This window comes from Mesoplodon densirostris, chromosome 9, assembly GCF_025265405.1.
Source record: "Mesoplodon densirostris isolate mMesDen1 chromosome 9, mMesDen1 primary haplotype, whole genome shotgun sequence".
NCBI lineage: Eukaryota > Metazoa > Chordata > Mammalia > Artiodactyla > Ziphiidae > Mesoplodon > Mesoplodon densirostris.
In genome coordinates, this window is record NC_082669.1 from 95,354,618 (window position 1) to 95,372,708 (window position 18,091).

Genomic DNA, 18,091 nt, shown 5'->3' on the forward strand with positions numbered 1-18,091 from the left:
TATCAGTGGTAAGAGGGAAGGGGGAGGGGCAAGATAGGGGTAGGGCATTAAGAGATACAGACGTCTATGTATAAAATAAATAAGCTACAAGGATATATATACAGCACAGGGAATACAGCCAGTATTTTGTAATAACCATAAATGGAGTATAATCTATAAAACTTTTGAGTCACTATGTTGTACACCCGAAACTAATATATTATTGTAAATCAACTATACAGCAAAAAAAAAAAAAAGATTGGGTGTGGTAAACTGCCTTGAAAGTTGCTTTTGCATTAAGATTCATTTAGAAACTAACACACCATTGTAAAGCAATTAGACTCCAATAAAGATGTTTAAAAAAAAAGAAGATTCATTTAAAGGCAGCAGATGGAAGATAGAGAGCCGGCCATTGTGACATTACAGAAATACGTTTCTATTCAGGCCGAGAGGATTTGAGGGATTTGCTACAGAAACTTACTGCCGTGAACCTCTAAAATCTCCCAGAGTAAGCCAATCCTCTTTAAATTTCTTAAATAGAAACTGACCTGTAGCCTGAGAAGTGGCTTGTGATTGATCCAGCTGCCAGGCATTAGAAGACACGTTGCTTACCATCGTTTGTAGTAAAATGTCCCACCACTATACAAGGCAAAAATTGTAGAGCTTTTGAAACTGCACGCAAGCACTTGAAAGGTAATGGTGACTGGAAACACCTGCAAGAAATTTATCACTTTTATTAAAAAGCAATGATTGTACAATTCCAGATAAAAAACCAGGTGTCTGATGAGTTGTTTCTGAAGGTAGAAAATAGCTCTTTATAAGAAATCATGGTAAAAAGACTCATTCAATTTGTTTGGCAAAACATTTTATTCACAAAATGTCCCTTTCCTCAACTCTGCTCAAATAACTCGTAAGACTGGAAGCCGACATCTGATATTTACACAGCTCAAAATCTGAATACTCACTAATGTCTTAGCTGTTCTACATACTCTGCTGCTGTCTAGTCCCCTCCTCCCCCATCTCTGTTCTTAAATCACAATATGAATGAAGAGCTCGGAGGCTGGATAAATCAAATCCCCATCATCCCTCCCCAGCCCCACAACACATAATCTGTTACGAAATCCTACTTAAAAATCATCCCCCTTTTCTTTGGAGGATGATGCCATTTTCTGGAATGAAAGCAACTTAACACAGAAATGATTTGTGATTGCAAGTGATACACAAAGACATTTTTATCACGTTGGGGAATAACTACTGCTTCTCTCCGTTCACGGGAGTCTTCTTTACATCTTAAAAACTATAAATAATCCAATGTGCCAAAGAATTATTACAATTTTTCCCTTAAAAAATATGGGTCTTATTTCTTCTAAATGTAGACCAAGCTTTTCCCCTCACCTATCTCTGGTACCCTCATAGCTTGCCTTACTTGATTGAAATTGAGGACATTTTGCAAGATCTTAGTGATTTAAGTAGGTAAAGCTCAGAGGAATGTCTCAGTATGATACTGAGGAGACAAAAAGACAATGAGCTCTAGGCATCAGCTGATGCAAACCAACTCTACCAGCTTTGGAGATGTAAGGGTCACCCCAGGCAGCCTACTCCAAAAACTTTTAAGCATCTTTAATGGTACCCTGAGGGCAGCTGCTGGCACTGAGCATCAAAGAGATGGAAGGTGCTAAATTTGTAATGCTCTGCCCTCCTCCCACCAGGCAACTGGAGGACAAAAAGCCGAATACCCACAACTCCTTCCTTCCCTCTCTGGCTTAGAATCTTAGGACTGTTTCGTCTTATTTTCTTGCTAATCAACTGATGAAGAGTGGGAATGGGTATCGGGAACCATTAGAAGGTTTCTCAGAAACTTGAGGGAGTAAGAGATCTTGGTAAGGGTTTATTTATTCATGGGACAAAAGTCAGACCCTGGTCCCTCCCTTCTCTGCAATGTCCACTGTGAGGAAGCTGCTAGAAAGAGAGAGCACACTACAGAGTCTCCCACCCCAGCCTGGCACACACTGAACATATTCCAATGCTTATGACTAGTTATTTTACTGACACTGTTTATACTCGTTTTCAAAGGTCACACATCTGTAATAAAAATGGATTTTATCTATATTGACAGTTCTTTCAACCCAAGACTGAACTGCCACAGGTAAATTCCACGCACGTTTTTCAGAATAAAGCTATTGAGACCAAAATGCTCATAATTCTATTTACTCCTAGCCAAAGAGAAACAAACTACAACAAATTGTAGGATCTTGATTTCAGATCTCTACGTTGGGGTCCTCTCAAGTGTGCATCTGTGGAGATGCTCAGGTCTTTGCTACATTGTCTCATATGCCAGCTGTCCACCAATGAGCATGTCCACCAGCCCAGAGCTAATTCACTGGTTTACAATTACTCCTGACCTAATGCTTTCCACCTCCTCTTACCACAGGCATTTGGCACTGAGAGAGAAGTCAGCTAGAGGCAGGGTAAAAATGAGCAAAATACAGATACTGCTGCTTTCCAAATATAGACAGGAACGTGGTAAGGATTCTCAGCCCCACTTTGAGCTACAACAGAACATATAAATATTTTCACATTACATTACATTACATCCCGTTCATATTCATCTACACATACATTCACATACTCTGCCAGATATTCGCATCCTTATGGACACACCCCCGTAGTATCAATGCTTGTAACAATGTATAACAAGATACATGCTACACAGATATGTATACCCTGTAAAAACCCACAGAGAAACACCCAGAGGCCCCCAAAGAATAGAGGCATAAACAGATACAAGATTATAGGTGTTGCTCAGTAGAAAACTACACGAGTGACCAGAGGTTGCTGAAGAAACTGGAAGTGGGGGATCAGAAGTGAAAAAAATATGCAGAAGGGAGGAAACGTGCTCAGGGAATGACCACGAGCTATTTATTAGAATCCTTAAAAATTATCAGGTGACCTTCCCAGAAGAATGGAAGGGGTTTGGTAGGGGTGGCACAGATCAGCTCAGCTTTCGTGGTTTTTCTTCACTTGACACAATGACCCAATTAAAGTACCATATTCATTTTGCATAACTGGACACGAAGAAGGAAAAAACTATTTGGATTGTGTCTAAATACTTTAGAACTAGATAGAAACTTATCAAATGCATTAATGGTTTTAGTTGGATGAAAAAGAAAAGAAAGGATCAAAAATAAATTCCTAATAGAAAATGAAAAAGCATTTATAATATGACAATAGAACTGTGGTAAAGGTTCTGTACACATTAAATAAAATAATTCAAGTATCCCCCATATTCTCCTGGTACCTCACGACTCTGGTCAAGCTGTGAAGTGAGTACACGGGTGTACACACACACAGACACACACACACACACACACAATTTTCTGGCTAGTCATTTGCTATTTGATCTTTGTTCTAAGGGTAGAGTTTTGGATGCCTTAAACACCAATCTCTCTTGTAAACAAACTAAACCCTCTATCTCTGGGGCTCAAAAATTACATGGTCTTGATCCAGAGAAAGATGAAAGGCGTTTACTAGACATTTCTCCTCCAATTAGGGATGAGTCTGACCCTCTGTAAAATGGTTTATTTGCTCTTTTAACAGGGATTGAGATCAATTTCAACTTGGGTTGAAAAATAAGTTAACCAAAGGGAATAAATTGTTTAAAAAAGTATTAACTAGTGTCTGTTAGATTTATTTCCTTATAACCAAATACTAGAGAAAAAACCCAATTCCCAGGGCATCTCAGACCTTCTGTTCTTACATGCGCTTATTTCACTGTATGAGTGCTTTAATCTGTCCATACATATCCTCCTATTAATAAGACCAGCAGAGGTGTTCAGACTGAGGAACACACACACTCTAAAGCCAGAATCTAAAACCTCGTGGACCCAGTTACATGCTGTCTGTGTACATCAGCACTGTTTCAGTAACTAAAAATTGTAATATTTCCCATCAACATAAAAAGAGTGATACTACGTCATGTAAGGCTCTATCCTGTTAGGAGTTATCCTGTCAAGACTCCAGATATGCAGCAATCAAATAGCCCCTGGGGACAGGTTCTTCTATTAAACAATAAGAAAAGTAGCTTTTGTTGTTCTTGTTTTTAAGAGGATATCTAACACATGGTATTTATAGCACCATCAGTCTGAGGAAATCTACAGTACCTTTTGAGTCCATGAACAAGTTCACACCTAATTCCACACCTTTTAGTATAGACCTTCACTGGCACTGGACAGCTGTCAATGTCCAGAACGACAAATTGATCTGAAAACCCTGTGACTTCGGTGGAGAAACAGCATCCACATTTTATGTAACAAAAAACCCGAGCAGCCTAAGTGACTTCCCCAAAGCAACCCGGTGGTTCTAGGACACTTATTGCAGACCCATCAGAGAATAGCTCCAGATAGTAGAATAAACACACCACACCCTGGGTGAGCTCAAGAGGCCCTGAGACCCAAATCTCGATATAAGAACACAACCTGAACCCAGCGCAGGAGAGGCCTCTGTCTGTGTGCAAAAAGATGGGCTGGTAAGTCTGACGGCCTCCAGAGCACGTACCTGGGTGAGACAATGAAGGTCCGAACTGAGTGAAGGAGAAGGAAATAAAAACACTGTCACGCTTTCCTCTTCTCCCAAGTGATCACAAACCACACGAGAGCACACACACACCTACATGTGCCATCCTGACACTGTTCTTCTTTCTCAAAGTTATCCCACGGGAGGAAAACCAGACCTTTGAAATGATTAGCAAAAGGGGGGCATGTTTCTATTAATACATATGATAAAACATACACACTCCCATACCCATCAAGAACATTAAGATGACATCCCCCCCCCAAAAAATTTCCATTTTAGTTGTGATTTGGCCTGACTGATACACCACACCCACTGAATATATTGGTTCACTCATTAGCCTGGCTGGTCATAACTATCAGGGTTGCCTGGCGGAGCTGACCCTCTCTGGTTGAGAAGCATTTCAAAGGCTTAACCTCCCCCACGTGGAGCCCACCCGCAGTGCCTGTCTGTGCTCTCTGGGTGCCCCTGCCCCCGCAGCCAGCTTCTCCTGGGCCATCCTGGCGTCACCATCTCAGCTCGAGGCTAATGAACCAGAAAACAGAGAAGACAGAAAAAGTCTCTCTTTCCCAATTCATACACAACCTTTCTTTCTTATTAACGCTGTGCCATACAGAGATGCCGCAGGTTTGTTCTAAGTACAGAAAGCAAAAGGTGTGAAAGCATATGACTTTTCCATAGAAACAAAAAAAGGAATAATGTGGGAAAGGATTCCCACCAGTCCTGCCCCAGGGTCACCAGGGTGCACGGGGACACCTGCTTCTTTCCCAACACACGGGAGAAATCCCAGCCCCAGCATCCCAGTGCCTCGGTTCACCCGGCCACTCGGTTGTTCCTGGTTGGTGGGGGGTGGTGGTGCCTGGAGCATCTGCCTGAAAGTGCTGCTGTGGGTGGCAGGGTGATGGAATAAGGGGAAAGGCCACAGAAGGATAAAGACTGTTACAGCAGAGAATCATCAGGACAGGGATAATCTTGTCCAAGACCGTGGATGTAAAACCAGTAGCTCTGGGGACTCAGATTTCAATAAGCAAGTACAGTGCTGAAATTTTGGTAGAAACAACAAATGGAAAGGCTGTTCAATAGTGGAGAACTGTTCTTTTTTCCTATTTCAGGGTTGGGGGCTCCTATTCAGGGTCCACAAATGTTGGTCTGTATAGGCATGAGAAATCTGAGAAGTCCATCCCTCTGAGGATTCTCTGGCACATGGGGGGTGATTCAGCATTAACCAAGGTGAAATGGTGGCCAGCCCCTGGCTCACTAGCCTCTGGTCTCTCTACTCCAGGAAGGCCTCAGTTCTTCTTGGCCTCCTTGTGAGGCTGGCCTTTGGTTGTTCCCAGGGTGTTCCACACCTCTGTGTACATTAGGGTCCCAATGAAGACAAACAAGGTGCCCAGCCAATGCCACCGAGTGAAAGGGTTCTGGAAGTACAAGATGGAAAAGATGAGGCTCACAAACTTGCGTAGGGTCACGACGAGGGTAACGGTGAGGGAGGCGCATTCTGTGGTCAGGATGAAGACGCCCCAGATGCACACGTACCTGGAGGGGCAGGGTTAAGGTGGTTTTCTGTAGACAACCCAGAGATCAGTGGGAGAACCTTCTGGCATGGTTCTTGGCTTCAACATTCATGTTCTAGGACCCAAAAAACATGGGGCTTGGCTACAGCTGCCCTGAGACTCTCCCTTGATAGAATATCCTGCAGAATTCCTGGCCTGCCATTCCATTTGTGGATCCTAACTTGAAACTGCCTGAAAGCCTCCTATTATTCTCATCCTGGATTCTTGCCAGAGTTTACAGAGAAGTCACCTCCCCAGTAATGACAGAAGGTAACACTCTCCATAAAGGTGGTCACACCTCCTCCCAAAAAGAACTCTGTAGGGCAAACGAATGAGGTGACTTCAGAGGAATGAGGTCAATCTCAATCTGTTTCATTGTTTCAAAGACTCAATGATTTTTATATTGGACTTAACGGTGGTTCCAAAGAGCCATTTTAAAAATTAGGTTTTAGTTAATTTGAAATTTCTTGCAGGATTTTGCGGCAGCTTGTGAAACATCCTAGGACACTGGAAAACTCCATGTAGAAATCGCAGCACATTTCTGTCATGTACTAACCCTTAATTACCCACTGATTTCTACACCTCCACCCAGAGCTTTTCCTTCCTGGTGCCCTGGGACTTACTGACCCTCTACACCACCAGCATCTCTTCCCCCCACCCCGTCTTCCCGCAACAAAGGAGCTCACTGGATGGGCCTGTCTGTCTTCTGCTTACCACAGAAGAGATCAAGGCAAAAACAGAACTCATGGCACTGCACCATTAGAAGAAAAGAATAAACATTCCTATGCCAAAATACCACAGCAAAGGCCATGTGGCAGAGGGGTGCAAAGGATACTGGGTGATGACATTCATGAGGAGGTAGAACCACATGACGGGCACTATCACACCAACGACTGGAACCTGATATAATTCTGCAAAGATGAAGAGGAGAGATAGTTGTATCACTTCGGACAGCTTATGTTTTCATCTTTTTGAACAAAGTAACACAGATGAACATGATAGAAATAGAAGCGTTATTTCTCTTGCAAATACATTTGGATCATACACCACTTACTTGCCTTGATTCAAGGCTACACCAGCCTCAAGAGTCATTACATTGGTTTCTTAAAACAAATTATAATTTATTTTACTTTTAAAATAAACTTTACCGTTCACCTGAATAGGACCCCACTTTACAGAGAAAGAGTGTGAAACACAGAGAGGTTCAAAATGATGTGGCCTTAACTGACAGTTAACAGAAGATGTAAGATAACCCATAACTAAATGCCATTTGGAAATATGTTCAATCCTTAATCAAAGAATTCTAAATTATACAAGGCTGTACCATTCTATATCTATTAAGTTAGCAATTAAACATTTATAAATAATATCCTAATCTGGCAAGGTGGTAGTGGAACTAGCAGCCATTCAGTGGGTGATAGTATAAATTGGTGTTTTTTGTTTTGGTTTGTTATAAATTTATTTGTTTATTTTTGGCTGTGTTGGGTCTTCGTTGCTGTGCGTGGGCTTTTTTTCTCTAGTTGCGGCGAGCGGGGGCTACTCTTCATTGCGGTGTGCAGGCTTCTCATTGCGGTGGCTTCTCTTGTTGCGGAGCACAGGCTCTAGGCGCACAGGCTTCAGCAGTCATGACTTGCAGGCTCTAGAGCGCAGGCTCAGTAGTTGTGGCCCACGGGCTTAGTTGTTCCGCAGCATGTGGGATCTTCCCGGACCAGGGTTCGAACCCGTGTCCCCTGCATTGGCAGGTGGACTCTTAACCACTGCGCCACCATGGAAGCCCTGGTGTTGTTTTAAAAATCAATTTCACAATATGTATTAAGGAGCCATAAAAGTATTGCTGATGGGCTTCCCTGGTGGCGCAGTGGTTGAGAGTCTGCCTGTCGATGCAGGGGACACAAGTTTGTGCACAGGTCCGGGAGGCTCCCACATGCAGCGGAGCGGCTAGGCCCGTGAGCCATGGCCACTGAGCCTGCACGTCCAGAGCCTGTGCTCCGCAATGGGAGAGGCCACAACAGTGAGAGGCCCGCGTACGGCAAAAAAAAAAAAAAAAAAAAAAAAAAAGTATTGCTTCTTATTCTTAGGAATTAATCCTAGTTAATTCAAAAGAAAAAAGTTTTATATATTTTGCAGTCATATTTATAATAAGGAAAAACTCTGAATCAATCTAAATGTCCAATGATAGAGCAAGGACTATGTAAGCTAAGGTAAGCAAGCTAGATGAGGTGTTATATACTTGACAGAAAAAAAAAATCGTAAAGATTATACATAGTCATATAAAAAACTCAGAATGAAAGTGAAAAAGTAAGTATAAAATTATATCTACACAAGGATTTTGACTATGTAAGCATGTATGCGAATAGAGTCAGGAAGGAAACTGGTAAAATGAAATTAGCTCACGTGTAGGGTGATGAACTGTAACTTTCCTTCCTTTAAATACATTCTTATGTTAGTTTTATATCATGAGACTTGCACACTAAATATGTGGGAGGAAATAAAATATCCAAGATCAGAGAATAAGGACATAGTAATCCTCGAAGGGTCAGTTTTTTTATATCGCTAAATTGTTTGTGGGGCTTGAATTATACAGCATAACTGAGGAAAGTGTAACAAAGTGATGTTGAGATCTGGTTAGTAAATGAACATTAATTTTCTTTTGCAAAAAATAAAAATTCATATATATAAATAATTTATTAAAATTGTATGTCTGGACCAGTGGGAAATCCCCATAATTTGGCATTCTATTGTCTTTGAAACACTTAGCAAATACTGAAATGAAAAGAAAGTTAACAAATGTTATTACTGTTTAATAACTTCAGAGATTCACTGTATCAATTTGCTGAGTGAGGAAAGACAATCAGTATGACATAAAGTATTTAGACAGATGTACAGTTCCCTTAGAATATTCAAGGATAACACGTTCATCTGAGACACTTAAGCAAGAGAAAAAAATGTATACTTCACTTAGGAATGATTCTAAAGATTCAAATTTTTGAAAGCAGACCTTAAAAATTTTTTAATAAAAATACCCATCCCTGTGACTTTTAGAAGGAGCATTCTAGTAACTAAATCGATATCAATCCTAAGGAATTTGATAATGGGTTTATTTCCATAGCCCTTTGCTATGTGGGGACTCTAAGAGACCTTAAAAACCACTGCATCAAAAATCAGCTATATGTCAATTATACCTCAATAAAAAAAGTCAGAAATGATTGAGTAATTCAGAGCCTTAAAAACCTTCTTACACCCTGCCGCCATCACACACTTTTTTGCAGGCAAATGGGACAGGCAATTCTGCAAATTCAAACAGAGAAAAGTCACAACTTCACAACTTGTGACCAGATTGCAAACAAATGTTTACTCAGCACCTACTGTCATTCTACAAAATACACTTACCATTTTAGGTCTGAGCAACATGAAGACTTAATTTTAAAAATGTGTATTTGTTCCTTGTGTATTCATTTGTCTGTATAACAAGCTATGTCTTTTAGTAGATAATAGGATTATATCAGTAATTTATTTCACGTTAACTGGCAGTTATTAGCTAATTTATTAAATACTTTAAAAAGTAATAGCTAGGGGCTTCCCTGGTGGCGCAGTGGTTGAGAGTCCGCCTGCCGATGCAGGGGACACGGGTTCGTGCCCCGGTCCGGGAGGATCCCACATGCCGCAGAGTGGCTGGGCCCGTGAGCCATGGCTGCTGAGCCTGCGCGTCCGGGGCCTGTGCTCCTCAACGGGAGAGGCCACAACAGTGAGAGGCCCGCGTACCGCAAAAAAAAATAATAATAATAATAGCTAACTTACACTGTAGACATTTGAACTAATTTTGTTCACTCCTGCTGCCTATCTGCCCTGTAACTAGGAAAAAGCCCTGTCATCATTTTTGTTCCTCCTTGCTCAGAGGCAGCTCGCCCTGGATCTGTGAGCAGACTACCTTTCCCAGCAGAGACGGATGAACAGGAGTAAAGAAGCTGGACTGCTGCCCAACTTCTCACGGCTCCAGTCACTGCAGTATTATTACTATTTGTTTGCATTCTCAGAACATCATACATTCCACATTCAAATGCAAACTTTTTTTTTTTTTTTTTTTTTTTTTTTGTGGAACACGGGCCTCTCAGTGTTGTGGCCTCTCCCATTGCGGAGCACAGGCTCCGGATGCGCAGGCTCAGCGGCCATGGCTCACGGGCCCAGCCGCTCTGCGGCATGTGGGATCCTCCCAGACCGGGGCATGAACCCGTGTCCCCTGCATCGGCAGGCGGACTCTTAACCACTGCGCCACCAGGGAAGCCCCAAATGCAAACATTTGAAACAGAAAATTTGAAGATACTGTCTTGCTTCATTTGCAAATAACTGACAAGTGCCTATAAAGGCTTTTGCTGCTGCAACCACTGATTAATGGCACTACGTTCCAGGAAGGTGGAATGGGGACTGTTTCCGGGGTGACAGATGATTTGGATAAGATCATGAAAAAAGCAATGGTCAAGTCGAGAGTAAAATGAAGACGCTGCCTCTGAAACTGTTAGGTAATTCTACTAGATAACCCCAAACTCACCAGAATTATTGAATAGAACTGCATGGTCATAAATGTCAGAAGCCAGGAAGATGAAACCAGGAAGTGGAAGGGCATGCTAGGGGAAGAAACATTTCATGTAAATTTAAATGCAAAAACATTATAGAAGAATTAGAGTATCTTTACAATGACTGAAAGTTTTACAAGTTGTTTAACAAGCAATATCAAGAAAAGCAAGTCAGACTTATTTATTAAGTTAAAAGTATCCAGTGCTACTGACCACTTACATTGTAGGGCATGATATCAACCCCCAAATTACAGTTCTTGCCCTTTGAAGTCTGATGGTCATTACACACAAAACAAAAAAATAGAGCCAGCATCCTTTCCTCAACAAAAGGGAATGGAAAATTGAAACACACAGTCATTCTGCCCGAAGGATCTGCTACATTTTTACTATTTTTGAGAACGGTTCAACAAATAAAACGCATTTAAAAATTATATGGAATGTGCAGGCAGATTTTAGGGAGTTCAGGAAACTAGTGGGAAAAGAGATTGGAGGACAATATGAAGTCAGGGATAAAGAAATGAAGACAAGAATAAAAAGAGGTTGAAGAGGAAGGGGAAACAATAGGTAAGCAAAGATAAGGTGCTTGACAACAATCCACCACTACTACCACCGCAATAAGAAGGAATCACAGTAAACATTTACCAAGCAGTTAACTATACACCAGGTACCATGCTAAAAGAAACATGGAAACCAAACGGAATGTCCCTTTATTTTTTAAGTTCTCAGCCGCATACTCTAGTTCTAAGTAAATATCTCAAATTGCTTGTCTGCCACTTCAGTACAAACGGTTGGCAGGGAAGGAATCCCTGAGATTACTGAATCTGGAGGCAATGATATCACCATGACCTTGAGGAGCCCGGCATTATTTCAACAGAAAAGACGAACGAGAAAGAGGAAAGTTAGAGGAGGTGGCTCTAGATCAGCAGTTTCAAACAAGAAGCGAAAGCGTATATAATTAACTAATTAAAAATCTCTCCATCAAAGGACTAAAGCCCATCTGAGGGACTTACTCCTCAAATCCCATCTTCCCCAACTCTCCCAAACGCCTGCCCGCACATATTCTCCTTGGCATGGGGTTTCTGAAACTTCTATTCCCTTTCTAGGTTTCCATATTGGTTTTAACTTGATTTCATCTATAGGAACATTGGGTTCCTTGCCCCTTGGGGTTGTTCCTGGTTGGCAGACATGTTCTGTCCACACTGACTGAGGATGAGCCCCTCGTGTAGAGAACTGTGACAGCCTATTAAAAGTGCCAAAGTCCGTGCGCCCCCAAACAGTTTATTGGATAATAAATTGATCCTCCAACTACATGAGAAGGATGACATATCACATTTGAAACAACATATTACAGTAACAATAACAACTCAATAATTTTCATCTTCCCTGGGTTCAAGAAATTGCTTACATTATAAAACAAAGCCTCCTTGGAGTGTTTCCCAAATTGTTTGTACAGAGTCTCTTGGAAAATACCCATCCTTGCTGACATCAGAAGAGCGAAAGTCAGCGCCCCGATACCTAAAAAGCAAACATCAAGTTACAAGATGCCTGCATTTGCTAACTTCCAGATCTTTTCTTAAAGAACATTAAGTTCTACAAACATTACACACTAAATGTGGAACATGTACAAAATTTAAAAAGAAATAAAAATCAACCACAATATTACCATCCAGTCCTAATAGTTTGCTATCTCTCTCTGTATATATACTTAGGTAGATATTTTATGCTGAGACAGGATCATAATGAATATATAATTTTATATTTTGCTTTCTTCACGACCTTTTTCCTGGATTTTCCTTCAGGTCATTCATTAAAATTTTTTCAAAAGTATGGCTGCATATTATTCTATCATGTGGATGTACCATACTTAAATGTCTTATAATAGGAGAATGGTTAGATTACTTCCAATTATTTCATCATTAAAATCAATGTACATCCTAGTACATAAATCTTTAAACAAAATGTTGATTATTTCCTTAGGATAAACTCTCATAAGGGGGATTACTGAGTCAAAGGTTGTAGACATTTTAAAAACTCAATACATACACATACTTTTTTTCCCAGAAAGGCTGTGTCAACTTACCATAAACAGTTTATATGGAAATGGTTGCCTTACTGCATCCTCAGCAGCAATGAGAATAATCATTTATTATCTTGCCAACATAAGAGACCAAAATTAAAAGGTACTGCATTTTGGTTTCAATTTGCATTTCTTTGATTACTAGACTAGCAAGGCTGAACATAAGTTTACTGAACATTAATTGTGTCCCCATGAATTGTGTGTTCATATCTTGTGCAAGTTCTTATTGGATAAGGTATCTTTCTAATAGCTGATAAAGAGCTTTCTATGTTAAGAACAACAACCTAAAGAGATAAAGTTTCAAAGTCAAGAGGCGAGGAGAATACAGTTCTTTCATTGCTACTTTTCTTCCATTTGGTCAGTCTCAATATCTTATTGCCATCACTAACTTTCCCCTCTCTATCATACGCAGCAAGGGCAAAGCTCTATAGGAGTTGTTTAATTAATTCAACAAAGAGATATTTGTATTTTTAAAAACTCCCCAGGAGATTGTGATGATCCGTCAGGTTTGGGAACATTATTGCCATGTGGAACAGCTTATGAGGAAAATAAATCTAAGATTTAGAGATGGGTCCCTTGGAAATTTAGAGAGTCAACTGCTGGAATGTGCCCTCCTTTTGTAGAAGCTTCTGCTCAGCAGACAGATCATAAAGAAATGGATGATACTCCACTCCCAGAGAGTGTGACGGGCAACTAGACGCAGACTTTTCTTTCTACACCAGTGGCAACCAAGAAAGCATCCATGCTGTAGAACACGGTACCATGAATACAGACTTTTTTTTTTTTCGTTTCTTGAACACTAAGGTTCAGAGATATATAATCCCAGATGCCTCTCTCTTCTATGGCATAATTTGTTTAGCTGAAGCTTCTTGCCAAGAAACATATCCCTTAGGAGAAACCTCTGAAAACAGAACTGCAGAGGCAATTAGCTTTATTGTAATTACCGTACTTGCCTAGCAACCACCATGCAAATGCCTGGAATCCATCATTCTCACTCGAGCTCGACTGGGAAGTCTAGGAAATAAGAAAAAATACGAGGTACAGAGACCAGAACTACATTCAAGGGGCCTCGATACAAGGGAAATATTTATGTTACCCATTTCCCTCTTCTCTTTCAGAGATTTAAATTCTTGGATTACATGAGCATTTACATTTATTATATCATTAATAAGTACCTGGGCCCCCAAGGCAAGTAGTGAATAGAAATCATTTGTGAACAGATTCTTACCACCTGCTTTGCTGACATGAAAGTGCAAATAAATATCCCCACGGACACCAGGGCAATGGAGGTATATTTGAATACACTGTATCTGCAAAAATAAGAAAAAGAGCACCTCAGGAAAGCACAGATACAAATTTCCACATGATGTTGACAGTCAGATGGTTCCTGAGAGTACAAATCACCAAAGCACAATCAAGGGGATCACTTCCCAGCAGAGTCCACGTAAGTCTCTGCGTGAAAGAATCAGGATGCCGACTAGTTTCTAAACAACGCCCTTTCTGGTGGTGTTTAAGACGGTTTGTTTCCCATAGTTTGTGCACCAATAGATTGTTTCATCAGAACACAAAGACAGGCCAGACATGACAGCCCATCCTGCTCTCGAGTCCAGATGAAAGCCTGATAGATCTTAAGGGATGCCTGTTGCTTTTCCTGGCTTCTGGGGCCCAGACCTGAGTGTGAAGAGACACAGCACGCAGAGGAAGGACGGAAGGAATACCAGGGACAAGCAGCAGGACTCCACATGCAGAAAAGAATTCAACTGTCCCTTTTCAGGGGAGGGTACTGTTTTTATGTCTCTTAAATATTGTTTTTAAATGTTGGCATAGTTGGATAAAGCAAGTAATATTAACCTAATAGGACTATTAGCATTAATAACAGTGGCATTTCACATTAACTAAAATAGTATCAATTAACATCCCTCTCAGGCTCTTGGTGATAAAGCAAAAGGCTTCAGGCAGGAATGAAAAGAAGTTAAAACCTTACATCTGAAGTTTTCTACTCAAATACTTTGTATAGTTCTGGTCACAGCGCCTCAGAAAAAGGCCAGCGCAACTGGCTGAGGGGCCGAGCAAGGGGCCAAGAGCACCACGCTAGAGAAGAGGGGCGGCCGAGGACACAGGCACTGCTGCAGGCAGGTAGAAACGTAAGGGAACTCTTCAGGCTGCAAAGGTCAGAGAGAGAGGTCTAAAATTCAGGCCTAAACAACAATGAAGGGCATGGTTAAGGTGAATACAGATTTGGTCTTCAAATCCTGGAAAAGGGAACACACTATAAACGTGACGGGTGCTACTCAAGATAAACAAAAGGAGATAATTACTAATCCATGATATTAGACAGTCAGCTTAGGGAAATTCCTGTTCTCTGGGTGATATAGACTGGAGAGTCAAAAAAGACTTAAGAGAGATTCAAGATGACAGACTAAAAACAAGCTCTTGGGCTTCCCTGGTGGTGCAGTGGTTGAGAGTCCGCCTGCCGATGCAGGGGACACGGGTTCGTGCCCCATTCTGGGAAGATCCCACATGCCGCGGAGCGGCTGGGCCCGTGAGCCATGGCCGCTGAGCCTGCGCGTCCGGAGCCTGTGCTCCACAAGCAACCGGAGAGGCCACAACAGTGAGAGGCCCCATACAGCAAAAAAAACCAAAAAACAAAAAAACAAGCTCTTAAGGAAGACTGCAATGTTTAAGGCCCCCGACATTTGGGGTATGTCAGGAGAATACATTCCTTTTATAATAAGTTCTTTTGTATCCCTGCTATGCGCCAAAATCAAAGGTTGGAAAGACCACGGGTCTGTCCCAATGTGAACTTTGCATTACCAAGAAGCACAGGGGTCACTTCAGAGATAATGAACCTGACCATTACCTCCGTGTGCTTGAATAGAGAGAACCTAGAAATCAACTACAATGGTGCTTATCTGGGGAATACATAAGCCTCAGGAGACAAAGAACTCATGATAAGGAGCCTTTTCATGACACAGCCCTTATTACTTAAAAACTCTAGCTTCCCACACTGAATTGACAGCTACTTTCCAAGCTGGTACAGAGAGTTTTAATACTTCGGGCTGGGTATTGAATACATTGAAAAGCAGGCACCAACTTGCACGCTTTTGGTCTGAACAGTGAGGATGAACTTCCCCCTGAGAAGTGTTCCAGACTGCGTGGGCTGTCTCTGCCCCACACCTCTCCTCCCTGGGAGTGAGGCTCCGAATGAAGGTGAGAGACAAATGCTTGGAAACAGCATCCCAGATACTTCTGATATTTCCCAGTGGTACCCAGAGAGAGCCACTGGTGACAGCTACAAGGAACAGTCCTGAAACTTTTCATTGCATCTTGTTTGGCCACTTGGGCCTCTGTTAGGAATTTTCTTTAGAATATGTATGACTATTTCTTAGCTCATTATGTTGTACACTTCCTAGGACAGCATTGTCCCACAGAACTTCAGTGAAGCTGGCAATGTTCCACATCTGGGCTCTCCAAGACGGTCACCACTAGCCACATGTGGCTACTGAGCACTTAAAATGTGACTAGTGGGCCTCCCTGGTGGCGCAGTGGTTGAGAGTCCGCCTGCCGATGCAGGGGATACGGGTTCGTGCCCCGGTCTGGGAGGATCCCATATGCCGCGGAGCGGCTGGGCCCGTGAGCCATGGCCGCTGGGCCTGCGCATCCGGAGCCTGTGCTCCGCAACGGGAGAGGCCACAACAGTGAGAGGCCCGCATACCGCAAAAAAAAAAAAAAAAAAAAAATGTGACTAGTGAGATGGAGAAACTATATATTTAATTTTATTTACTTTTTAATATTTAAATTTAAATGTAAATAGTCACATGTAGCCAGTGGTGACCACGTGGGACAGTGAAGTTCTAGATCAGTGGGCTTCGTAGATTAGTATGGTACTAAAGATTCAACAATGACAAGAGTTTATTAATTCTACACAGAGAATATGCTGCTCCAGAGCCACAGGTAGGGCCTCTTACCTGGTCCACTGCCTCAGGAATGAGCACCACTGTCACAGACAGAAGTAAGAAACAAGGCAGATGGCCAAGCACAAACTTATCATCACTATGAGAAAAGGAATCCAGATGAGCTTATGGCTGGGGCTCAGCTTATCCTTCCTATACACAAAATATAAAAGAGTATTGTTTACCTTTTCTTCAAAATGATAATTCCTAGAATCATGTTGGCGATTAGAGAACCCTGTGAAAAGAGACAACGGAGTTTTAGTGCACTAGGGAAAGAAGATAACACAATTCAAGATAAGTATGAACAGGGGCAAGGTGGGGGAAATAGCTGGAAAGGAGAAGGTCAGGATGAATGATCAGTGAGGTACACCATGTTGCTAGGATGGCAGAAGTTACAAACCATAACAATCTACACGTAAAATAATACAACATTTTCAAGTTGACAATGAGAATAAAAATGATCAATTCTCAATAAGGGGTCAAAGCTGAAGCTGGGCTAGCAGGGATGAAGTATGTTACAGGCTTATTTTTGTCAAATTTCCCATCTAATTTATAGGAGCCTTTAATAAGCTTCTCCTCACCCACAGTCTGACTGAATGAAGTTGTGCAGGGATCTGTCTCTTGTCTGGAAAGTTGTCAATCAATCAGCAAGTGTCTACTGAAAGTCTATTCTGGGATCAATGCTCTGAAGGTCATCTTAGTCATTATAATCAGCTCTGGAAAGTGGCTTTAGGGACAGCACATTCCATCTCACAAAAATCTCAGGCCACACAGAAAAGTTGTAATTCCAATTTTTACCCATTTTGCATTCTTCTGCAATCCTAACTATATTCCCTCTTGGGTTTCTTTCCTGTTCTTCAGGGAACACTCTGTTCTTATTTATATACAAACTAGCTCTCCCACCATGCAGGAGGCAAAGATGAAAACCTGCTGCTTTGGGAGAAACCCTACCTTCATCAAGAATTTCCTTTTATGTAATTATCTGAACTCTCTATTTTCAAAAAAAATCAGAAAAGAGAAGTATCTATATCATGTACTAGAAGTAAATGTAATTTCATGGAAGAAACAAAAAGTGATGAGAAATAAGTTAAATAACATTCATAGCAAGAACGAATATAAAACCCACCAGATGAAGAAAATTAAAGGTAAAATCTGTTATCCAGGGAAATTTTAACTTTCCTTTTATTAATCACCTGTAAGACCTCTGATAAGTAAAAGTAAACCATCCACTTTCATATTTCTCTCTTTGCCCTACTTCTCAGAGAAAGCCAGCCTCTGCTTATTCATCCATGAGACCTATTCTTACACCCTAGACTTTACTCCTTATAGGCCCTTTCTACTTTTGTCATGTGTTTAATGGACCCACTTTGCTGCATCTTCCAGAGGAAC

At 41.4% G+C, this 18,091-nt stretch overlaps 1 protein-coding gene across 1 annotated transcript in view; it reads right to left on the minus strand.

Annotated features, from left to right (window-relative positions):
• Positions 1-827: 827 nt before the first annotated feature.
• Positions 828-18,091, minus strand: part of SLC35B4 (solute carrier family 35 member B4) — a 43,236-nt gene continuing 25,972 nt past the window's right edge. Inside the window, exons 4-10 of the mRNA XM_060108031.1 lie at positions 16,888-16,937; positions 13,978-14,059; positions 13,703-13,763; positions 12,078-12,187; positions 10,648-10,723; positions 6,937-7,012; positions 828-6,084 (exon numbers count right to left, since the gene is read on the minus strand). Coding sequence (XP_059964014.1) covers positions 5,838-6,084; positions 6,937-7,012; positions 10,648-10,723; positions 12,078-12,187; positions 13,703-13,763; positions 13,978-14,059; positions 16,888-16,937 — 702 coding nt within the window. The 3' untranslated portion in view covers positions 828-5,837. The remainder of the gene's footprint in view (positions 6,085-6,936; positions 7,013-10,647; positions 10,724-12,077; positions 12,188-13,702; positions 13,764-13,977; positions 14,060-16,887; positions 16,938-18,091) is intronic.